The sequence below is a fragment of the Nomascus leucogenys genome, chromosome 8 (assembly GCF_006542625.1).
Source record: "Nomascus leucogenys isolate Asia chromosome 8, Asia_NLE_v1, whole genome shotgun sequence".
NCBI lineage: Eukaryota > Metazoa > Chordata > Mammalia > Primates > Hylobatidae > Nomascus > Nomascus leucogenys.
The window spans coordinates 20742767-20765490 of NC_044388.1; the positions used below are offsets into that span (position 1 = coordinate 20742767).

General features: G+C 42.7%; 2 protein-coding genes and 1 non-coding gene across 8 annotated transcripts in view; 1 reads left to right on the forward strand and 2 right to left on the reverse strand.

Annotated features, from left to right (window-relative positions):
• The window catches only part of METTL6 (methyltransferase like 6), a 47964-nt gene extending 43648 nt beyond the window's left edge, over positions 1 to 4316 (reverse strand). For 2 of the 6 annotated variants that reach the window (XM_030816848.1, XM_030816847.1), the window contains exons 1-3: positions 4168 to 4316; positions 3045 to 3393; positions 1711 to 1845 (exon numbers count right to left, since the gene is read on the reverse strand). In XM_030816848.1, the coding sequence (XP_030672708.1) occupies positions 1711 to 1845; positions 3045 to 3269 (360 nt within the window). In that variant the 5' untranslated portion in view covers positions 3270 to 3393; positions 4168 to 4316. Of the gene's footprint in view, positions 1 to 1710; positions 1846 to 3044; positions 3394 to 4139 lie in introns of those variants that run through there. The other 4 variants (XM_030816845.1, XM_030816849.1, XM_012508577.2 and 1 more) reach the window with 4 other exon arrangements.
• Positions 4121 to 19298, forward strand: EAF1 (ELL associated factor 1). Its single transcript, XM_003265385.4, has 6 exons — positions 4121 to 4651; positions 6653 to 6747; positions 8833 to 8969; positions 11075 to 11265; positions 13048 to 13281; positions 15798 to 19298. The coding sequence occupies exons 1-6, from the start codon at positions 4282 to 4284 to the stop codon at positions 15842 to 15844; spliced, it is 1074 nt and encodes a 357-aa protein (XP_003265433.1). The 5' UTR covers positions 4121 to 4281; the 3' UTR covers positions 15845 to 19298.
• On the reverse strand, positions 9840 to 9946 carry LOC115836567. The gene has a single exon (XR_004031616.1). It is a non-coding gene; the product is annotated as a U6 spliceosomal RNA (small nuclear RNA).
• Positions 19299 to 22724: the final 3426 nt, after the last annotated feature.

Genomic DNA, 22724 nt, shown 5'->3' on the forward strand with positions numbered 1-22724 from the left:
TAATCCCAGCTACTTGGGAGGCTGAGGCAGGAGAATCACTTGAACCCGGGAGGTGGAGGTTGCAGTAAGCTGAGATTGCACCACTGCACTCCAGTCTAGGTGACAGAGCGAGACTCCATCTCAAAAAATAAAATAAAATAAAAAATAAAGAACATAAGTATAAGAGGTAGTGCTTGACTGGATTATAAACAGCTATAGGCAGGGTGTAATCCCACACTCTGGGAGTCTGAGGAGGGAGGACTGCTTGAGCTCAGGAGTTTGAGACCAGCCTAGGCAACATAGGGAAACCTCACCTCTACAAAAATTTAAAAACTAGTCAGGGTCAGCTGCCATGGCTCGCGCCTGTAATCTCAGCACTTTGGGAGGCTGAGGTGGGAGGATTGCTTGAGCCCAGGAGTTCAAGACCAGCCTGGGCAACACAGTGAGACCTTATCTCTAAAATAAATAAATAAATAAAAAACACTGGCTGGGCACAGTGGCACACGCCTGTAGTCCCAGCTACTTGGGAGACTGAGGTGGGAGGATCTGTTTGAGCCAGGGAGGTCAAGGCTGTGGTGAGTTGTGATTGTGCCACTCCACTCCAGCCTGAGTGAGAGTGAAACCATGTCTCAAACAAAAACAAAAACCAGCTATAAAAGACACCTGGAAGCCAGGTGCAGTGGCTCATACCTGCAATCCCAGCACTTTGGGAGGCTGAGGCAGGTTGATCACTTGAGCCCAGGAATTCGAGACCATCCTGGGCAACATAGTGAGACCCCATCTCTACAAAAAATTAAAAAATTAGCCTGGCATGGTGGCACACGCCTGTAGTCTCTGCTACTTGGGAGGCTGAGGTGGAAGAATCGCTTAAGCCCAGGAGGTTGAGGCTGCAGTGAGCCATGTTCATGCCACTGCACTTCAGACTGGGTGACAGACAAAGACCCCATCTCTAAAATAAGTAAAAAATAAAACTAAAAGACACCGGGAACTATTTGGGGAAATCTGAATTTGGAATGGATGTTAATGACATTGGGGGATTATAGTTATTTTATTTATTTATTTAAAGACAGTCTTGCTCTGTCACCTAGGCTGGAGTACAGTGCTGCAATCCTGGCTCACTGCAACCTCCACTTCCCTGACTCAAGTGATCTTCCCACCTCAGCCTCCCAATTAGCTGGGATTACAGGCAAGCACCACCACGCCCAGTTAATTTTTGTATTTTTGGTAGAGACGAGGTTTCACTATGTTGCCCAGGCTGGTCTTGAACTACTGGGTGCAAGCTATCCACCAGCCTCAGGCTCCCAAACTGCTGGGATTACAAGTGTGAACCAACATGGCAGGCCAGATTATAGTTATTTTTGTGAAATACGATAAACTTCCTGCGGTTGTGTAGAAAAAGGCCTTTTTTAAGGGGAGATGTATGCAAACATTTAGGAGTGAAAAGTCTTGACATTTGTAATATACTTTAAAATAGTTCAGCAAAGAACAATTGTAAAGCAAAAGATGTTAATTATATGGATGTTATTATGGTATTTTTTCCTGCTTTTCTTGAATAAAGCTGTGTTTCTACATGCACTGTGTATGTATGTAAGCAGGAAAACTACATGTATGGTGACTATAGCTGGTTAGCTCCAGGGAAGACTAGAATTGGGCAAATGGGTAAAAAAGGCAGATCAAACAAGATCAGCAAGAAAACAGAAACACAGCAGAATACATAGATGGTGCACCAACCTTAACATATTCAACTGCTCTTGGAGAAAAATCACAGGCATAGGCAAAGATATTCGGATCTTCTTCTAAAAGTGGGAATAAACAGTTTCCAACCCCACAGCCAGCTTCAAGCATTGTTAACTTTTGATCTTCAAACTGGGGAAAGACAGCTCAAAGTTATAGTATATTACATTTGCATAATGAAGAAATAAACCAAACTAAAAGGTCCAGAATATGAGAGGTCTCTGACCCCATGGAGCAGACAATCAACAAGTGAACTAATAAGCAAAAGCTAATACTGGTACTTCATTTGTCATCCAACATTAAGTTTGGTGTGGAGGAAAAAAAAAGCACAATGGCTAACTAGGCCCTGGAGTTAAACTGCCAGCACCCAAATCTCAACTCCTCGCCTGCATTCTATCCTTGGGCAAATCACTTAAACAGCTCTGTGCCTCAATTTTACCTTGGGGACAAATAAGTACAATACTAATACTTACACTTCACAGAGCCGGTGTAAGGGTCAAATGATAGGCCATGTAGAAAAGAGCCACGGTAAATAGTTCACTAACATTAACTACTATTATTATTATTTTGAATCTGTCACTGAAGTCACTCAGTATGAATTTATAATTTTGTTTTTTAAATTTTTAATGTTTAAATTTTTTAGAATTCAGAACACAGGGTCTCACTATGCTGCCTAGGCTTGGCTAATTCATGTTGACTATTCACAGGCACAAGCCACCTGCCTCAGCCTCTGGAGTAGCTGGCGATAGCCACCAGACCTGGCTCTTGAATTTAATATATGTTTACAACTATCAGATCAGCTCAAAGAAATAGAAAACATCCACTAAAGTTCTCTCTCCTATATGTTAACCAAACCAGAAACTGCTAAAACTTTGGTGTTAAGACCAAACAGTATAGTTCTCTCCTAAAACGCAAAGCATTTTGATAGGCTTCTTAAATTCTCTACTTCGCACTCTCCCTAGGAATGCAATACAGCACACCTCTTCACATTTTTTCTTTTGAGACAGAGTCTCGCTCGTCGCCAGGCTGGAGTGCAGTGGCGCGATCTCGGCTCACTGCTATCTCCACCTCCCGGGTTCAAGCGATTCTCCTGCCTCAGCCTTCCAAGTAGCTGGGACTACAGGCGTGCACCACCACACCCAGCTAATTTTTGTACTTTTAGTAAAGACAGGGTTTCATCATGTTGGCCAGGATGGTCTCGATCTCTTGACTTTGTGATCCGCCTGCCTCGGCCTCCCCAAGTACTGGGATTACAGGCATGAGCCACCGCACACAGCCCTCTTCATATTTTAAACGAAGAACAGCTCAGATAAGGCGTAATATTAGCTTACCTCTCTACATGACCTTAGCTCCTCAAACTCTCTGGTGGTCCAGTGTCTGTCTTTGAAGAAATTAGTGCTATTTCTTTTGTAAAAAAGATCCCAGTTTTTCTGAGCCTCTTGTTCCAATTTCTGCTGTTTAAAATTAGACACCAAAGTTTGGTCTCTTTTCAGTTTCTCCTCTTCTTCAGAGGTGAGAATCCTTGCCTGTAGACCTTTCCTTTGCAAAGAGGCCATCTCTGAAACTGAGGGTAACACTTAACACAGCTGAAGATTCTCCATCACCAAATAATATGAATCCATGCTAATGGATCAGATGCATTTCCTGAGGTGAGTTTCACGCCTCAAACGGCATAGGGGGCTTCGCAGAGAAAAGAATGAGATTCTGGTTAGTGGTTCTAGAACAGTTCAAGACGCCAGGTTCAATTCACCAAATGTTTATGAGATACAGACTGTACAAAAAAAAAAAATCCTCCCCGCTATATGAGAGGTCACAAAGAAGACAAAGACACAGTCCCTACCTTCGGAGGACTTACATTCATTCAGTGGCCAAGACTATTTCATGCACCATACTTTTATTCAAACCAGATGAGTCAACTATTACAATAAATCCATTTAGTTTAGGAAAAAGGACGCTCTCACGAACTGATTGGGAAACCTTGCGAAGAAAATATTCCTCAATTTTCAGTGCCCGCGAAAGGGGTGACTTAAAAACCACAATGGCCTTAGCTGGAAGCGGGTGGTCAATTGTCAGATACAAGTGAGGTCACCGTTTCCCAAGGGTCGGAGCTCCGTTTTTTCGGGGGAAATGAAGCTAAGCCTGGGTGGGATCATTTCCTGATCGCACTCACAAGAGGCTGTCGTAGGAACCAGAGGGGGCGTCACTTTGCAGGCACTGAGGCCCTCGCACCGCCGTCACCGGGCAAGGTGGAGAAAGAGACCCAGTGACGCGTGGCTGAGATCCCGAGGATCCATCTCAGGACCCTCAGGATAGACTAGGCCGCATGGGCCCCTAGACCCTGAAGAGGGCGTCCATGATGGCTAGCCGACCCGCGTTAATCTAGTCAGCCACGCTCAGGGCTCACCGTCATCAGTTCCTAAATTCACTTGTAGGGCTAGGGCCAGGCGCACTCACCCCACAGCCAGCCCCACTGGAACTCGGAGGCAGAATATGGGAGGAACCGCGAAACAACCCTGAACCAATTCTGAGGACCACGAATTGGGATTCTCCCGGCGGAGTTCTTTTGCCATGGCACCGCCCCCGCCACTTCCGCTAGGAACCCGGAAGTTCCTACCCGACGCCGGAAGTCCCGCGGCCTTGCCTCTTCAGATTCTTCTCCCGCCCCGAGGCAGAGGAGAGGACTTGCTTCTGGACCCGGGTGGGTCCCGGCTCGGCTCTCCTTGCCTTCCAGAGCGGTGGCCCGGGAGCACAGTCCTCCCAGACGCCAGCGCCAGAAGCTCGGATCGCGGCTGCCCCAGGAGAGCGCCGATCTGGGTGCCCGGCAGGTGCGGGGCCATGAATGGGACTGCGAACCCGCTGCTGGACCGCGAGGAACATTGCCTGAGGCTCGGGGAGAGCTTCGAGAAGCGGCCGCGGGCCTCCTTCCACACTATTCGTTGTAAGTCAGCGCTCCCCACGGTTCCATTCGGCCGCTCCAGCCGCCACATGTCAACCTTGACTCCTTCCTTTCTTCCCTCGGCCCTTCAGATTCCAGGGAACCTCTGCCAGCGTCAGTTACTTTCTCTCGAACCCCAAATCCTTTGGGACCTCGATTTTTACCCTCCTTTTACCCAGATTATTTCTCCCAAATCTTCGTCACTCCCTACTGTTCTTCTACCTCACAGTCTCAAACACTAGTTCCAAAGGTCTTTGGCCTCTTTCCATTTCCATCCCTCCCCGCCCCCCACCTCGCCCCTAAGGCAAACCTCCCTTCCCCAAGGCAAACCTCCCTGCTCTTATCCGGGTCCACTTCTCCCTCGAAATCCCTCCCCTCCTTTCCGATGCTCCCATCAGGGTTCTCCACATTTAAAAGACGCTTCTTGTTTGTTATGAGCCTCATCCACTCCGAACCCATTCTCTTCCCTGCTTTCCTCCTCCGACTTGGTCCTGGACTCCCAATTACTGCGCTTTGTCCCCTCTACAGCCAAAGAATTGGCATGCTCTCTGCGCCTCATCAGAGTCTTCTTCCATCTCCTTTCTGTGCTTCATTTGACTTGGATGTCTTGAGGTCACCTATACCACCCGGGCTTTTCCTCCAGACCAAGTTCCTTGTGGGTAAAGAGTCAAATCAGAGTTCGTGAGCCTGGATAGGTTAAAGATTGGTCTATGTTTGGAAGCAGAAAAGAGCAGGCGTAAGGAATGTCGAAATAGTCATTATGCCGGACGTTTTTCTACATGATTATAGACGCTGTTGAGAGAGTGCACTTCCACCCTGTCCTGGGTGAAGATATGGCAGTTAGGAATTGGCTGACAGAGCATCCCTCCGTGATTCATGAACTTCTGGTTTCCGTGGCGCTAACGCTGTCGTTAAGACTTGTTTTTGTCAGAGGACCTAATAGATGTGACTCAACACATGTGAAGAGGGCGTCTTAAGATAATGAAATCCCATCTTTGTGTAGTCACTTGCCATGCCATTGCTATGCTTCCTACTGACAGCAGATCCAGCTCTTTCAGAGAGAAGAGATGGGAATAAGATAAGAACATCATTTCCTGAAGAGTTTACTAAGTTGATGTTTTCTTTTGGTGAAGGGCAGTGTGGAATTTAAATCATATAGTTCATGTGTGCACCTGTCATGCAGTTTGAGGCAGGTGTGAATGTGAATTAAGATGGCTATTATGTTGTATTCTAACTGCAGTTTAGAAACACGAGCAGGATAACTTGTGGAGATACAGTTCAGTTGTCTGCTATGAACATCTACGAAGTGTCTTGGTTAAAGCTGTGGAACTGGCTGAGAGTGGTGGCTGACACTATAATCCCTGTACTTTGGGAGGCCGAGGTCGGCAGATAGCTTAAGCCCAGGAGTTTGAGACCAGCCTGGGCAACATAGTGAGACCCCATCACTATTAAAAAAAAAAAAAACAGCTATGGAACTTGAGTATGGCAAATACTAATTTTGACAGTTTCTATGCAGAATGAAATCAGTTGTTGATGATGCTGTGGCCTTTCATATTTCATATAGAGTTTACAGTCACAGAATCTGTTTCATATGCTGTTACTTTTGATCCTCACAACCCTAAAAAAGCAACTTATTATGGATGATGAGACAATTTTCATCTCTCCCTTGGTAGAAGGGAATATCTTTGTTTAATAAAATGGCCTGTAAATTCTTTTTTCCCCCTAGAATAACCAAAAAGGGGTCAGAGGAAAAGTATGTGGAGGTATAGATGAAACAAGATTGTCCCTGAGTTGGTAATAATTGAAACTGGGTAATGGTACACCAGGTCTCATTGTATGATTCTCTCTACTTTTGTGTATCTGAAGTTTTCCATAATGAAACAGTTTTTTAAGAATTCTAAATTATTTTTATTTTCCATTCATCTAAGTAATAATTTTAACGCTTAAATGGAGATGCCCAGTGGGTAACCTGGTGGGTAAGTGCTTTTTTTCCTTTCCCTTTAGATGATTTTAAACCAGCATCTATAGACACTTCCTGTGAAGGAGAGCTTCAAGTTGGCAAAGGAGATGAAGTCACAATTACACTGCCACATATCCCTGTGAGTTTATTTCATTGTTTTTTTTAAATGTAAGATCACAATGAATCTTTGTCTTTTATGTTATTGCAATTTAAGCTTCCTACTTTTAAAAATGTTTAGATTTCTAAAGTGGCAACATAAGGAAAAAAGGAATTTTGGGGAGTGGGGTGGGGTGGACTTCATGCTAGGCAGGTGCTTGATTAAAAATAATTCTTGTAATCTTAGCATTTTGGGAGGTGGAAGTGGGTGGATAGCTTGAGTTCAGGAGTTAAAAGACCAGCCTGGGCAACACGGTGAAACCCCGTCTGTACCAAAAATACAAAAAATTAGCTGGGGGTGGTGGCGCATGTCTGTGGTTGCAGCTGCTTGGGAAGCGGAGGTGGGAGGATTGCTTAAGCCTGGGAGGTAGAGGTTGCAGTAAACCAAGATCACGCCACTGCACTCCAGCCTGGGCGACAGAGTGAGACTCCCTCTCAAAAAAAAAAAAAAAAAAAGGATTATTCGTCGTTTTCCCCAATCTTCCTTTTCCCCCATCTGCTACTGAGTAAACAAGGTTCCTGTCTGGACACCTAGCCCCTCTTTTAGATATAGCTTTTCTCCCAAGCAACGCCAGAGAGAAAAGCCCTAGGTGCCCTGCTGATTATATGGCCACAACAGCTCAGGAGTGTGAGGCAACCAAGCCAGGAGTTAAGGCAGGCAGGAGCTAGAGGTGTGGCACAATCAGCTGATTTAGGGATGAAGAACTAAATTGAAAGCTGGATTAAGAACGCTTGCAGAGAAAGACTTTTGTGAAGCCCTGCCCAAAGCAGCATTAATGACAAAGCACCAAAGGGTCACATGATGCTCTTAGTGAACATGTGTTATTGCATGTCACACCCCTGTCCTGGAAAGTAAGTTCTCGGTAGCTGGTGACAGAATGAAAAGTCTCTGGACAGGGAGATCTGGAAAGCTTTGTGCTGAGGAAAAATTGCCCATTCAAACTGCTGTTTGATTACTTATTACCTTTGGCAAGTTACATCATCTCCCTTTGGACCTTAGTTTCCCATATGTAAAATGAAAGGTTTAGATAAATGGTCCCTAAAGTTCTTTCTAGCTCTGTATTTTTACTATATAAATAAGGAGTCAAGCAGCCAAGCGGTTTTTGATTCCAAGCAAGGCATTAAATACTATATTCAACAAATATTAATCAAATGCCTCCCACACATTGGCCCATTATTAGGCATGAAGAATACAACCTTGAACAAAACAAGCACATTTCTTGCCCTTGTGGAGCTTATGGTCTGGAGTTTAAATAAATACAAGAAAATATAGCAGTTATTCTACAAAATCAGGGAAGGCTTCCTTAAGGAAGTAACCTGTGAGCAGATCTGGAGGTTGGGTCATTTAAAGAGAGGGGGCAGGATATAGCTGGCAGAAGCCTTGTTAAAGCCGGCAGAAGCCTTGTTAAAGCCCGGAGGCAGGAGAGAGCTTGAGGATGGAGGGAAGCCAGTTGCCTTCTTCTCTGAAGCACATGCGCAGGGGAGTATGCTGCAGGGTGAGGTGGAGAGCCAGGGAAGGGCCCAGTAGTGCAAGGCCAAGTGGCTAGTTTAAAGATTTTATCCTTTGGCCTGAGAGCAATTGAGGAGTGATTGAAAGGCTTAGGCAGATGAGTGACATGATTTATTTATTCTGAGCCAACCAGGATAATGACCTTCTCTTGGAAAATGCTCTGTTGGTTGCTTGACATGAGAAGGGGAAACCCTGGTCTCTCTAATGACAAAGAAATAAAGAGGTCACTCACAGTTTTACTATACAGAGTGATAACTCTGCTTAGTATAATGAAAGTAATGGTTAATTTTCCCTCTTGGAATGTATATAGTAATTAAAATTTTTATACTACCTTTTTGATTACTTAGAACGCATTGCACATTCACAAATTCTTGCTATGTTATTTCTCCTTTATTTTTGCTTCGGAAACCAGAAGGAGATAAAATAGAAATCAGTTCAACCTATTCTTTTTGAATAGCTCTGATAAAAGATTTCATCAGGTAGAGTCATCTATAAATTCAGTTGATGTTCATAACTGGTATGTTTAGTTTGATCATCTTATACTTTTGTGGCAAATAGGGATCCACACCACCCATGACTGTGTTCAAGGGGAACAAACGGCCTTACCAGAAAGACTGTGTGCTTATTATTAATCATGACACTGGTGAATATGTGCTGGAAAAACTCAGTAGCAGCATTCAGGTGAAGAAAACAAGGTATGTGAATAGCCAGATGCAGGTTTATATCATGTTTCCAAACCTCTGTTATCTATTCAGTTTTTATAAGGTTGTGAACATCTGCTTGCTCATAGTGTTCTATCAGTAATCTTAACTCTACCTGTGTCTTCTCAGACAAATGAGTAAAATATGTCTTCCTCAAATGCAATAAAAAGAAATAATGTTTTTAAGACCTAAAACATGGGAACCATTAGGGAAAGGGATATACCTTATAATTAAGCCTATTTTGTTAATCTCATGATTGCTACAGTACCACCTAATGGATAAGATGACATAGACTTAGAATTATGAAGGACTAACATATACTATACTTAATTGGAGTGAAAACATTATTTTTTTTACAAGATATATTTGAGATTACTGTAATACCAAAATAAAACTTTGCCTATTTTTTAATATAGTGAACTCTTTAATTCAACAGTTATTACATGTCTAAAATGAAGCCAGTTAGAGTTTATTTGAAAATAAAAATTCATTCTATAAATAGAAATAACCTAGTGGTTCTATTTGTTACCATATAATACAGTATTTTTTTTTTTTAAGAGTGGAGGTCTCTTGCTCTGTCACCCAGGCTGGAGTGCAGTGGCATGATCATAGCTCACTTATAATACAGTAATTATTATAATACAGTAATTAAATTGTAAAGATTGTCACAACCTGATGTGTTCTATGCTTCGTTTCTATGCTTTTTTTTTTCATTCATTCATTCCACAGAAAATAAAAATAGGTACCATTTATTGAGGGGGTATCATGTCCCAGGCACTCTGCTAGATACTTTATATGCATTGTTTTATCTAACAAGTAATTGTTAGAAAGATGCTATTATTATTATTTTTTACTTCTTTTGTTAAAAATATGGAATCGTTCACGAATTTGTGTGTCATCCTTGCACAGGGGCCATGCTAATCTTCTCTGTATTGTTCCAATTTTAGTATATGTGCTGCCAAAGTGAGTAAGAAAGGTGCTATTATTATCTTTTTAAAAAAAAAAAAAGATACGGAGACTGAGGGTTAGAGAGCTTGACCTACCCCAGAAAGTGTGCTGCAGAGTCCTTGCTCCTGTCCTGCCACTCTATTTATTTGTATTCATTACCTACAGTGAACCAGGTGCTACCGTTATTCCTCCAATATCTGATGGTTGTGGTATATTCCCTTACTACTCAGTGTGATATGGGAACTAACAGTATCATATCACCTAGATGATCTGCAGAATCTCAACACCTATTAGATCTGAATCTGCAGAGATCACGAGGTGATTTGTGCATAAGCAAAAGTTTTAGAAGCACTAGCCTAGTCCATTTACAAAAGAAATTGTTAACTGATAGAATATTCTCAGCTTGGGATGGAATTCTGCTTGTCTGTGAGCAAGAGCTGGCATGTGATGAAATGAACAAGCAGTATATAGATAATGGAAAAAATTTTCAAGCTGGGCAATATTTTAAGAGCTACTTTATTTAGGAACTCATGCACTCATGATTATAACTACATAATGATGTTTTGGTCAATAGTGACCTACATATATGACAGTGGTCCCTTAAGATTCTAATGGAGCATGTATGGAAACCTGATATATGGCACTTGATATTGGCATTGCAGATCAAGTAGGGGGAATGATTGATATTCAGTAATGGTGGTGGGACATTTGGGTTTTCATGTGAAAAAATTATATGCTATCTTGGTTTGTGTAAGTACATTCTGCTATTTGCATGATGAAATCACCTCATGATGCAGTTCTCAGGACTTACCCTCATTGTTAAGGGATGCATGAATGTATTTTCTACTAGTAAAATGGATTTTCATAGTTGCATTATATCCTACATTTGTTTGCTATACATTTGAGCTCATCGAGGGCAGTAAATATTCTATTCATCTTTGTATCCCTGATACATGACATAGTACTGGATTACAGTAGACACTCAAATGTTGAATGAATAGCTCACATGATAAAATTACAAATATCAGTATTTTGAAGTGGTCTGGAAACAACATGGGGTTCTACAGAGACTTCTGAGTTTTCAGTCACCTGGACAAATTTGAGAACCACTATTTTTGCCCTGCTAAGTTAATGTCTGTATCTCCTTTCAGAGCTGAGGGCAGCAGTAAAATCCAGGCCCGAATGGAACAGCAGCCCACTCGTCCTCCACAGATGTCACAGCCACCACCACCTCCACCACCTATGCCATTCAGAGCTCCAACGAAGCCTCCAGTTGGACCCAAAACTTCTCCCTTGAAAGATAACCCCTCACCTGAACCTCAGTTGGATGACATCAAAAGAGGTGGAGAACATTTTCTGGATCCATGATAGCAACTTGGAGTAGAGTGCTGAATTTTCTTGTGGAGATCGCATGGCTGCTGTATTGATACGGTGGCTGGGGCATTCAATGCCATCAAAAAAAATGTCTGCAGAGCTCACTGTTCAGAGATGGGGAGGGTGGGGGCTTCTGCCACTTATCTCATTTGACAAGGGTGAATCCTGGAATAGTGACTTGAGTTTGTGGCTATCTTTATAGCATTCTGCTTAGAGGCCTAGGATTTAAACAAGCATGACTTCCATCTAAAGCTCCATATGGCACACCTCTAAGGCTTCGGAGAAAGAAAGGATTCTAGGTGTTGGAGGTGAAAACTGAGCATAGGTGGCAACCTTTCTGAGCTCTACATTAGTATATAGGCTGGAGGAGCTGACCATGGTGCTGCACACTTGTAGTTTCAGCTACTGTGAGGCAGGAGGATCGCTTGTAATTGGGAGTTGGAGGCTACAGTGTGCTATGATCATGCCTGTTGGTAGCTACTGAACTCCAGCCTGGGCAATAACATCTCTTTTTGGGGGGAAAAAGAGGATTAAAGTGCCTTTTAAAATACCATAAGCAAATGTTCTGTGCTAACACAAAGTGTGTAAATATGAAAGAGGCCATGAGGACCAATAGAAACAGATACTGGCCTAGAAAGATGTAAAGGTCTGGTTTGGTTCTCTCCACTGCAAACCTGAGACAAAGAAGCTTACCTTGGCTTTCTCCTTCCCAGGATGAATGGTTTTAGTCCTCCAGACTCTTTAGAAGTTGTGAGGCCAAGTGTCATATTTATAAGTTTTATAAAATAACTAAATCCATAATAATAGTAGGGAAATTTGCCTTTTCCACCCTACAGAATGGCTGCAGACATCACTCTGCACTGTGTACAGTTGTTTTGTCCCTTTTGTTTTTTTTCCTCGTGGATACTGGAATGCTGTTATGGAAGTTTTCACTTAGGTTGAATAGGAATCAGAGCATGAGTGGTTGGTTGTTGCCAATTATGCTTAAAGGAGCCATAGCCATTTAAGGCCACATGGTATGCCTGGACAGGAAAATCTGGCACCTTTCTTGAAATGGTTAGTTAACATTGATATTTTATATCTGTAAAAAATGCAGTACCTGACAGGTATGGCTGTCAGTCAAATATGTAAAGAGTGAATAGGAAGAATATTGTTTTACCATTTTTATTTAGTCACCATGGTTCTTCCTGCAAACCTCCATTTATTTATGAGACATGAGAACTGGAAAGGACCTTAGAGGCTATCTGGCTTTCATTTTTCCAGAGTGGCTTGGAAAATTCATTGACTTCTACCTGGGTGTCACTGCTGGTTAGAGGTAAATCCAAAACAAGCACTCAGACTTTCCAACTCCTAGTCAAATATTTTTCAACCACTTTACATAATATTTGTCTTCTCTTATGTGGGAATTACGGTTTTATCCCCTAGTTCATAATATTCATAATTTTTCTTTTAGTACATAAAGGCAAATGGACTTAATTCATTTCTTACACAGAACAGCCATTATTCTGAAACAGTCTTGCTTTTTATTTATTTTGAGTGAATTTAATGTTTCCATTGTGTCGCTGGAAACAGGTTGTGTTTTTGTTTTGGTAATTTTGTTTGTACATTTTTTAAGGTATTGAGAAGTAGGACTTTGTTTTAAATTATTTCTTATTGCTGTTGGTTTTGCTGATTTACTATTTATAGAAGCTCCAATGCACTGCCTTGAAAAGGGCTGCTGTGCTGATCCATGTCATATCCTTTATTCCAGAGCTGAGAGCTGAAGTTGACATTATTGAACAGATGAGCAGCAGCAGTGGGAGCAGCTCTTCAGACTCTGAGAGCTCTTCGGGAAGTGATGACGACAGCTCCAGCAGTGGAGGCGAGGACAATGGTCCAGCCTCTCCTCCGCAGCCTTCACACCAGCAGCCTTACAACAGTAGGCCTGCCGTTGCCAATGGAACCAGCCGGCCACAAGGAAGCAACCAGCTCATGAACACCCTCAGTAAGTGTGTGCTCCCTTTTATGGCTGAGAGAGGGCCGTAGGTGCAGCTTCTATTTATCCTGTGCCAGAACTTACAAACCTAAAGATGTTTAAGGCATAGGAGAGGATCTTGTTAAAAATAATTTGGAGCAGAAAGGTGTGAGTTACTAAACAGTAAAAAAGGGAAATGAGATGAAAAATCTGTTCTTTCTATTTCTGTTCTCCACTGGCTCATACTGGTGTTTGTGAATTCTAGAAAACACTAAAACATGAACAGGTAGGCTGTTTTTGCTTTTATACCAGACTTTCGGGGAGCTACCTGCCACTATACTGCTCTCTGCCTATTGGTCTTTTTTCTGGAGACGGAGTCTCACTCTGTCACCCAGGCTGGAATGCAGTGGTGCAATCTCGGCTTACTGCAACCTCCGCCTCTCGGGTTCAAGCGATTCTCCTGCTTCAGCCTCCCAAGTACCTGGGATTACAAGCATGTCCCACCACACCTGGCTAATTTTTGTATTTTTAGTAGAGATGGGGTTTTGCCATGTTGGCCAGGCTGGTCTCCAACTCCTGGCCTCAAATGATCTGCCTGCCTCAGCCTCCCAAAGTGCTGGGATTATGGGTGTGAACCACCACGCCTGGCCTATCTTGAACTTTTATAAAAAAGAATCTGCTGTCCCCAGACAGTGTGGTGGCTTTTTTTTTTTTTTCTTCAGACAGAGTCTTGATCTGTTGTCCTGGCTGGAGTGCAGTGGCATGATTCTTTTTTTTTTTTTGGTACAGACAGGGTTTTGCCATGTTGCCCAGGCTGGTCTCAAACTCCTAGACTCAAGTGATCCACCCACCTCGGCTTCCCAAAGTGCCGAGATTATAGGCATGAGCCACCATGCCCAACCATTTTTAAAATTTTCAGTAGAGACAAGGTCTCACTGTTTTGCCCAGGCTGGTCTTGAACTCCTCCTGAGTACAAGTAATTTCCCCAACTGCCGAAGTGCTGGGATTAAAAGCATGAACCACCATGCCCGGCCTCAGTGGGTTTTAATGCAGTTGATATTAAAGTAAAACAGGAAAACAAGAATAAAAATTTATTTGTTTTGAAGGTGAGCAGAGGGCTAATTTTCTATGCTTTTCTCTCTTTGGAACCCTGATGAATGTTTTCTCTTGGTACACCTTCCTTTGAGGAAGTTGGAAGGTCTAGAGGCAACAGTGGAGAAGTTAACCTAGTTAATCCAACTATTGTGGAGCAGGTAGAGATAATCTCAACCTCAGCACTATGCACAGTTTGGGCCAGATAAGTCTTCTTTGTGGGAGGTTGTTCTGCACATTGTAGGATGTTTAAGAGCATCCCTGACTTCTACCCACTAGATGCCAGTACCAGTCTCCTCCCACTTCCCCAGCCCCATGACAACCAAAAATATCTCAAGGCATTGCCATTATATGCCCCATCTTTAACATAGAGACTGAAGTATATGAAGAAAATCTGGCATTGTAGGTAGTTAGAAAAGGGGTGACCTCAGGATCAGAGCCCCCTGAAAGGGTTTCATGGACCCCAGAGTCCTCAGAATAGACTTTGAGGAGAACTGGCCTAGAGATTAGCAATTTGGAAATAAAGAAAATCACTTTTGTTACAAGTGGTATGAACTGGGGTTCTGTTATATGTATTCCTATTGTACTAGATTGAAATGTTAAGTAATCATATTCTTCAAATTCTGCATAGTAAACAAGAATCTGGGGTTTTGTAAAGCACGTTAGTTCAGATTTGAAGTTTAAGATAATGTGACTATCCTGGACGGAGGTGTGCCAGAGCAGATACTGCATTAGCATATTACTGGTGTTAACAGTATTCACCTTTCTTAATGGGAAGCCTACTGGATATTTTCTTAAGTTGCCTTTATAAAGCAACTTAATGTGATCAGTTCTACCGAATGGTGAATCAGTTATTTTAAATATTTTCTTTTTTTTTTTTTTTTTCTTTGAGATGGAGTCTCACTCTATCACCCAGGCTGGAGTGCAGTGGTGCAATCTCGGCTTACTGCAACCTCTGCCTCTCGGGTTCAAGTGATTCTCCTGCTTCAGCCTCCCAAGTACCTGGGATTACAAGCATGACCCATGACACCTGGCTAATTTTTGTATTTTTAGTAGCGATGGGGTTTCGCCATGTTGGCCACTGGTCTCCAACTCCTGGCCTCAAATGATCTCCCTGCCTTGGCCTCCCAAAGTGCTGGGATTACAGGCGTGAGCCACTGCGCCCAGCCATATTGTAAATATTTTCTTGCTATTTATTAAACCATTTAAAAGTTATCTAGCTTACTTCTCCTTTGCTCTACCCTAATATGCAGTATTGTTGTACTTTGTAGATAACCAAAAGCACCATTTTGTTTCAGTGAGCCAATTTGATTTTCTTCCCGAAGTTGAATTAACAAGGTTTTACTGTAGTGTGATAACCAAGGCAATTAACCAAAAAATTGTGAGGAAGTCATTTTTAAATTCTGTACTTTTGTTTGATTCTACGATTTTACTTTTTTTTTTTTTTTAAACAGGAAATGACTTGCAGTTGAGTGAGTCTGGCAGTGACAGTGATGACTAGCGCTGGATCTTTCGAAATCTACTTTTTGGTGCACAAACATGCTGCAAGACTGAGCTACTTTGGCGTGGAGTCCATTGCAAGAGGAAAATGTTATGGATCAGTGACTGTAGTAGGAGTTTGAGGCTCTGGAGCTCTCACATATTCAAGTCTTTAACTTAGTGGTCATGGGTGATTTTCTCGTCATTTTTGAAAAATCTCATCTTTCAAAGTTTAAGTAGACCTGTAGAAGAGCTAACAGAATTATATTTCTATTTAGTTAACATTGTTAATGAAAAACAGATAAATGTGCCCTGATCTAGGATACTCAAAGGCCATATCTTCACCAGGCCAGAGATTCAGTTTTAAACCTCAGCAGCCATCAGTTTGGCCAAGTGGTTGGTACCAGTGAAATGAAGTCTTTGATGGGTAGGAGAGAGAGGGAAAACCTCAAACTACATCATAGAAATATGTTAAAACCACTTTAAATTGTTGACACAAAGTGGTAAGGAAGTTTTGTCTGACTCAGCCTGACAAGCCTGGATAGAAATGGACCTCAGAATACAGAATGGAGTCCTTGAGTGTCAGCTGGTGAGGACCATAGAGTCCTGCGAGCTCAACCTGTCATTTACAGACTAAGAAAGGGAAGTACACACCTGGCTTGTGGCCAGTCTCCTGCCCCCTCTCTGGGCTTTCCTCACTGTAATCTCCCTTGAATCTCATTTGTAGGAATCAAAAGATTCCTATACATGGGACTTTTAGATGTACATTGGCACTTTGATTAGATTCCAAAAGACAAAAGTGTTGGGTGCTTCTAGCTTGAATTCAGTCCCTAAATACATGAGTCTGGGTGAGCAGATGAAACCGGTAGCCACTGTGCTGATGCATGTGACTCCATTCTGTTGGGGCTTTTGGTTCCATGTGGATCCATACTAAGTATTCTTCAGTCAGTGGATTTTAGCAGGGGGAGGCAGGAGTGGAAGAGAGCTGTGAAGAAACCTCTCCGAACAAATGAACCAGCAGTAAGTTTCTAAAAATCAGAATCTAGATAGAAGTTCTGCAATATGAAATGAGCACATTCTTTGATAAGGCATATCTATTCGTGGTTTTGTACCACTGTTTGTACCTGACTCCCCGTCCGATTTGTATTTTTTATATACAACTAGAAGAAAGTCACAAGATTGCCTTCTACAGTGTGCCGTTTCCAAATGGATCTGTTGTTGGAGGACACTGGTCGCTAGTCAATGTTCTATATTTAATGAATGTGTGATAAATCATCCTGTAATCAGTATGGAGTAGCCTGTTTTTGTAGTTTGGATGAATATGTCCTGAGAAATTTCCATCCACTTTGGTTCAGCAGACATCAAGATAGTAATAATAATTTTTCCTCCACAGGTCCCTCCACTTATATGGCCTCTCCCTCCCCAGCTAGTGGAGGGGAAGCAGTCTGGACTTAGAAGGGAAATAGGTGGTCTGTGGTGGGGGCTTTGGTTAGAGTTAAACCTCACAGAGTCAACTGTTTCATCATCATAGTGAGCCCAGAGAGCCACTGCCCAGCAGCATGCTCACACCATCTACCCTAGTGTAGGTAATAGGTCTATGCTAGGACCCTGTGCTGGGCTCTCAGCCCATCATGAGATTTTGGTGGATTTAATGGCAGGTAGGAACTTATTTATAGTGGATTGATAATTGCTTTATAATTCCTTGGTAATGACAGCTCAGGGAAGGTTTCACAAGGTCATGATTAGGAGACTTGAATTGTTACTGGATGTAGGAATTGTTTCACTGCTCTTAACTTGCTCAAACTGGGGCAGGTTCCAGGAACTTGAACTAAAAATATCTGTTTAAGCCTCTCTTTCTTTCCCCCGCCCCCCAACTTTTTTCTGAAAGCCTTGATTTCTGTAGACGGAACTGTGGTTTTTGGCATGTTGGGTCAAGACGTGTTTCTATAGGAAATACTTGCATGTAGCACTGGCTTGGTGAGTCAAGCTTCCTGAGCTTCAGACCCTCTGTCCTGTCATCTGTCCTGCCCAACACTGTGTGGTTTTTCTTTAGCACGGCTTCAGTTTTGTTCTCTGCACAAAGCCTTTGGTGGTTCTGCCCTCTGCCCTCCAGCTTTACCCACCAGAGTAAGGAATCTTTTCTTTTTAGAAATCAAGAATTTGGCTTCACAGATGGCTTCTCACAGATGCCCTCCTGCCAGCCAAACCGGACTTGTTCTTTCTGCCTCTGTGCCTTCTCTCATTCTCCTTCTCTCCCTCCAAACCCCACTTTTGAGGCTCTGTGGGTACCATCTTTGTGGACTCTTGTCTTTTTTTCAACCCACATGGAGTGCCCTGTGTGTACATACTGACCTTTTTTTTTTTTGCTTGAACTCTGGTTGGTATGAGCTCCTTAAAAGCAGGTACTGGGCTGGGTGTGGTGACTCATGCCTGTAATCCCAGCACTTTGGGAGGCCGAGGTGGGAGGATTGCTTGAGTCCAGGAGTTTGAGACCAGCCTGGGCAACATGGTGAGACCCTGTTTCTACAAAAAGAAAAAGGAAAAAAAAAAGCAGGGATTGTGTCATTCTCATCTCTTCCCTGGGGTATCCACAGGAATGGACATTCAAATGGTTGTAGCCTGGTGGGGTAGAAGGCAGAGAAGACTACCCAGCCAGTGAAGTGCAGAGGATAGACATAGGAAAACATTCCAGGCATTTGGAGACAGCTGAAAGTATCCATGCTGACTTTCATGATTTAGAAGTCTTTAAATGAATTATTAAAATTGCCTTTTCTTTGTGCTGTACAATGTCTACTGTACTGTGGGTCATTTAGATGAGATGAAAAAATTAAATCTGAAGTGTCTGAGGCGCTTAGTAAGCCTTAGTAAAGTTGTGATTGAAGAAACTTAATACAAATGAACTAGAGGTTTGTAATCATGCCACTCATTAATGATTTTATTTCTATAGCAGAATCATTTTTTCTATGTAAGGTGTTAATGTGTGTGTATGTGCTTTGGTTGTAGGAAAACTTGAAAATTCCGAAATCCTTATTTTCCTATTTGAGAGGCTGGTTCAGCAGGGTGTGTGTGTGTGTGTGTGTGTGTGTGTGTGTGTGTGTGTGTGTGAATGGTGTATTTATTACAGTATTTTGAAAGAGAATTAGTGTGTTATGTGGATAATGTTGTATACAGCCAAAGTGGATGTTTCTATTTGGCAAGGAAGGTAAGATTTCTGAAACTCAGGCCTTAACCAATAGGTTGGAAGACAAGACCAATTGAAGAGTTAGGAAATGTGAGTTTTTGTTACTTCTGTTATTTCAGTCTTGGTTTTGTTGTCTCATTCTTTATTTTTAAAATCTTCTGCCTAAAAGTTTTTTTGCTTAATTATGAAGTAGACATGCATGTTTACATTTATGTAAAATATTTGCTGTGTAAAGTATTTGTTTATTCTCTTAAAAGATCACTATATTTAAATAAAAGTGAAGGTCAGCAATACATTTCATGTCTTGGTGGGTTTCATTTTCTTTTAGAAATCAATGAGCAATATAGGGTTCTTTTAAGAACCTTCTGTGCTTAAGCCTAAATAGCTAACTAAATGGATTCCTTTTTAATTTGGTGTTTATAATCGTTAGGAAGTATACCTCAGCTTTTAAAAGGTGTGACATTCAAAACTGAAGGATGAACTTCAGTTTTTAAAAGGTATGAAGTTCAAAACTGAATCACATCTGAGGCCATTTTACTTGGTCTGAAAAGGAAGGCTTAGTTTGGGTCTGAGAACCATGCAACAGTTAAACCGAATCCCTAGACATATCCTATTGTCATTTTAGTTTACCAGATTCCTTCTGCCTGGAATGCTATGCCACACACACCTCTGACTCCCAGTTGACATTTGGCTAGAAGTGATCCTGACCTCCTGCTTCCATTCTCCACTTCTGCTTCAGCAGTGCTCACATTTACCTGTGGTCTTGGCTCCTCTGCTAGACTGTATAAACTTCTAGGTAGGCAGTGGCCATATTCCTTTTCAATTCGCTGTAGTGTCTCTAATGGGTGCTCAATACATTTGGATTGAATTAAATTACATATTAAGTCTAGAAATCCTCTGCTACTTAATTCTGCAATGTGCTTGTTCCCTCAGATGGCAATAGGAGTTAGACTTGAACCATCTCAGTGGGGAAGTGGTGATGTCCATCACTGAAGGGAGTTTTATCTTCAGTTAACTATTGCCACCGTAATGTTCTGTAACAAGCCATCCCAAACCTCAATGACTAATAAGCATTTATTTTGCTCACAAGTCTGAGTTGGCTTTAGACTGGCCTTAATTGGATAGTTCTGGTCTTGATTGGCTCCCTCATAGGCCTGGCAGTTGACTGAGGTTCAGCTGATCTAGGATGGCCTTGGCCAGCAGAGTGGAGGCAACAGCTCTGTTCCATGCCATCTCCACCAGCCTAGCCTGGGCATGTTGTCATGGCAAAGGCAGAGAGTTGTAAGAGTAAGAGAGGAACCAATATACTTCTGTCACAATTGCTAAGACATCATTGACCAAAGCAAGTTAGAGAGCTAAGTTCAGAATGAAGGGGTGGGGAAATCCATTCCCCAAAATTGATGGGAGGAGTTGAAAAAGAGATTGGAAAGGGTGTAGATACAGGGAGGTGGGAAGAATTGCGGCTATTAATGCCATCTATTACATTCACATGCCCTGTGACTGCCATGTTTGATACCACTGGGCCACATGATCTCTAAGTCCCCTCCCAATTCTGGCATTGTTCCTGGCCAGATAAACGAAAGTTCCAGTAAAAGTTAAGATATTTCTATTCATGATTCTTGTAGAGGGCACCAAAAGCCACCCAATGGCTTCTCTTGGCTCGGGCCTCCCTCCTTCATTCACTGCGTATAGTTTGCTCCCCTCCTGCCATTTCTTACCGAGAGCACTATTCCAGTTACCTGTTGCTAAGTAACAAGCTACTCCCCAGAACTTGGTGGTTTAAAACAATCACTATTTTATGTCATGGAATTTGTTGGTTACAAATTGGGACAGAGCTTGGCTAGACAGGTCAGCTTCTTGTGGCTTTAACTGTGGTACTTAGCTGGCAGATGGGCTGGACTGCAGGGTCCAAGCTAGCTTCACTCACATGCCTGGCATCCTGGTGGAGGTGGCGGGAAGCAGGCTCCTGGAACCTCTGGACCCATGGATTGTAATTGTGAATTGCTCAAATGTAACAATCTCCTTGGTGAATTGCCAAGGTCCTTGACCTGTAAGCTGATTATTATCACACAAGTGCTGAAGAAGTGCTTCATTGAAAATTTAAATTGGCTTACTCTACTATGGGGGAAGGATGGGGCCAAACAATTCCAGTAAAGCAGGCACTGGGGAATAGGTCGGCCCATTAATTGTAATGAGTTTTGGAAATTATTTAGCAATTTGACCCACACATAACCTCCATACCCCTAGCGGAGCCATGTGTCTGTCCCAGGAGACACTCAGAAATTGTCCCACCCGCTTCCCTAGCACTGGTTCCTAAGTGAAGTGCTGGTGACCAAGCTTCCATCAAAAACCTTACTTTGCTTCCAAATCTGTTACTAAAATGGCTTTGCAGGTGGATAGATAAGAGGGCTAGGGCCAAACTCCAACCCTACACTTCCCTGGTCATGGTAGGAGTTCTGGGACGGCCTAGAGAATCCCAGAGACAGGCTGGATCCTTGGGGGTCAGTTGAGCACAGCTTGAGCTTCTGTTACTGGTGAAAGCATCAAAACCAGTCCAGTACTGAAAGAGTAAAAAAATCAGTCTGGATAAAGAGAGTAAGTCAGCTCTGTGCCCCTACCATGCCTCAGACTGTCATAGCCGACACCAGAAAGCCAGTTGCAACGTTAACAGGAGGAATATTTCTCCCACGCTGCTGCAATTGAAAAGTGTCATAACCATTCCTTTTTTTTTTTTTTTCCTTGAGAGGGAGTCTTGCTCTGTTGCCTAGGCTGGAGTGCAATGCATGATGCTCACTACAATCTCCGCCTCGCGGGTTCAAAAGATTCTCCTGCCTCAGCCTCCCAAGTAGCTGGGATTACAGGTGCCTGCCACCATGCCCAGCTAAGTTTTTTGTATTTTTAGTAGAGATGAGGTTTCACCATGTTGGCCAGGCTAGTCTCAAACTCCTGACCTCAGGTGATCCACCCACCTTGGCCTCCCAAAGTGCTGGGATTATAGGCATGAGCCACTGCGTCCGGCAAACCATTCCTTATTTTGAGTGACTACTGCTTTCTTTCCAATGACATCTCTAGCCTTGGTTTGTTACTCCTGCCACCTGAAAAAAATCACTGTGAAACTTTGTGAATACCCCTAGATCCCCAAAGAGGTGACTGATTTGGCCTGAGCCACTAAATAATGATAATAACAAATAAAATCCAACACTTCCTAAACAGTTTCTTTTTTTTTTTTTTTGAGACAGTCTCACTTTGTCACCCAGGCTGGAGTGCAGTGGCACAATCTCGGCTCACTGCAACTTCTGACTCCGAGGTTCAAAAGATTCTCATGCTTCAGCCTCCCCAGTAGCTGGGATTACAGGCGTGCACCACTACACCTGGCTAATTTTTGTAGTTTTAGGGGAGTTGGGTGTTTCACCATATTGGCCAGGCTAATCTTGAACTCCTGACCTCAGGTGATCTGCCCACCGTGGCCTCTCAAAGTGCTGGGACTACAGGCATGAGCCACCACACCCGGCTTTAAACCATGTTATCACTAAAATTCACCACAACCTTGAAATAAGGTACTATTATTCCCCATTTAGAGGTAAGAAAACAGAGACTCAGAGAAGTGAAGTAAATTAAGCGGGTTAATTAAACAGCGAGTTTGTGGCAGAGCCAGGCTTCAAATCCAGATGTCTGAATCCAATCTTCTGCTTTTTTCACAAACTACACCACATCTTTCTTG

Excerpts from the sequence above, each read along its gene's own strand:
- EAF1 (XM_003265385.4), top strand. The coding sequence starts at position 4,282 with ATGGCACCGCCCCCGCCACTTCCGCTAGGAACCCGGAAGTTCCTACCC. Across the intron at positions 4,652-6,652 it reads CTCCTTCCACACTATTCGTT|ATGATTTTAAACCAGCATCT; the intron begins GTAAGTCAGCGC and ends CTTTCCCTTTAG. Across the intron at positions 13,282-15,797 it reads CCAGCTCATGAACACCCTCA|GAAATGACTTGCAGTTGAGT; the intron begins GTAAGTGTGTGC and ends TTTTTTAAACAG.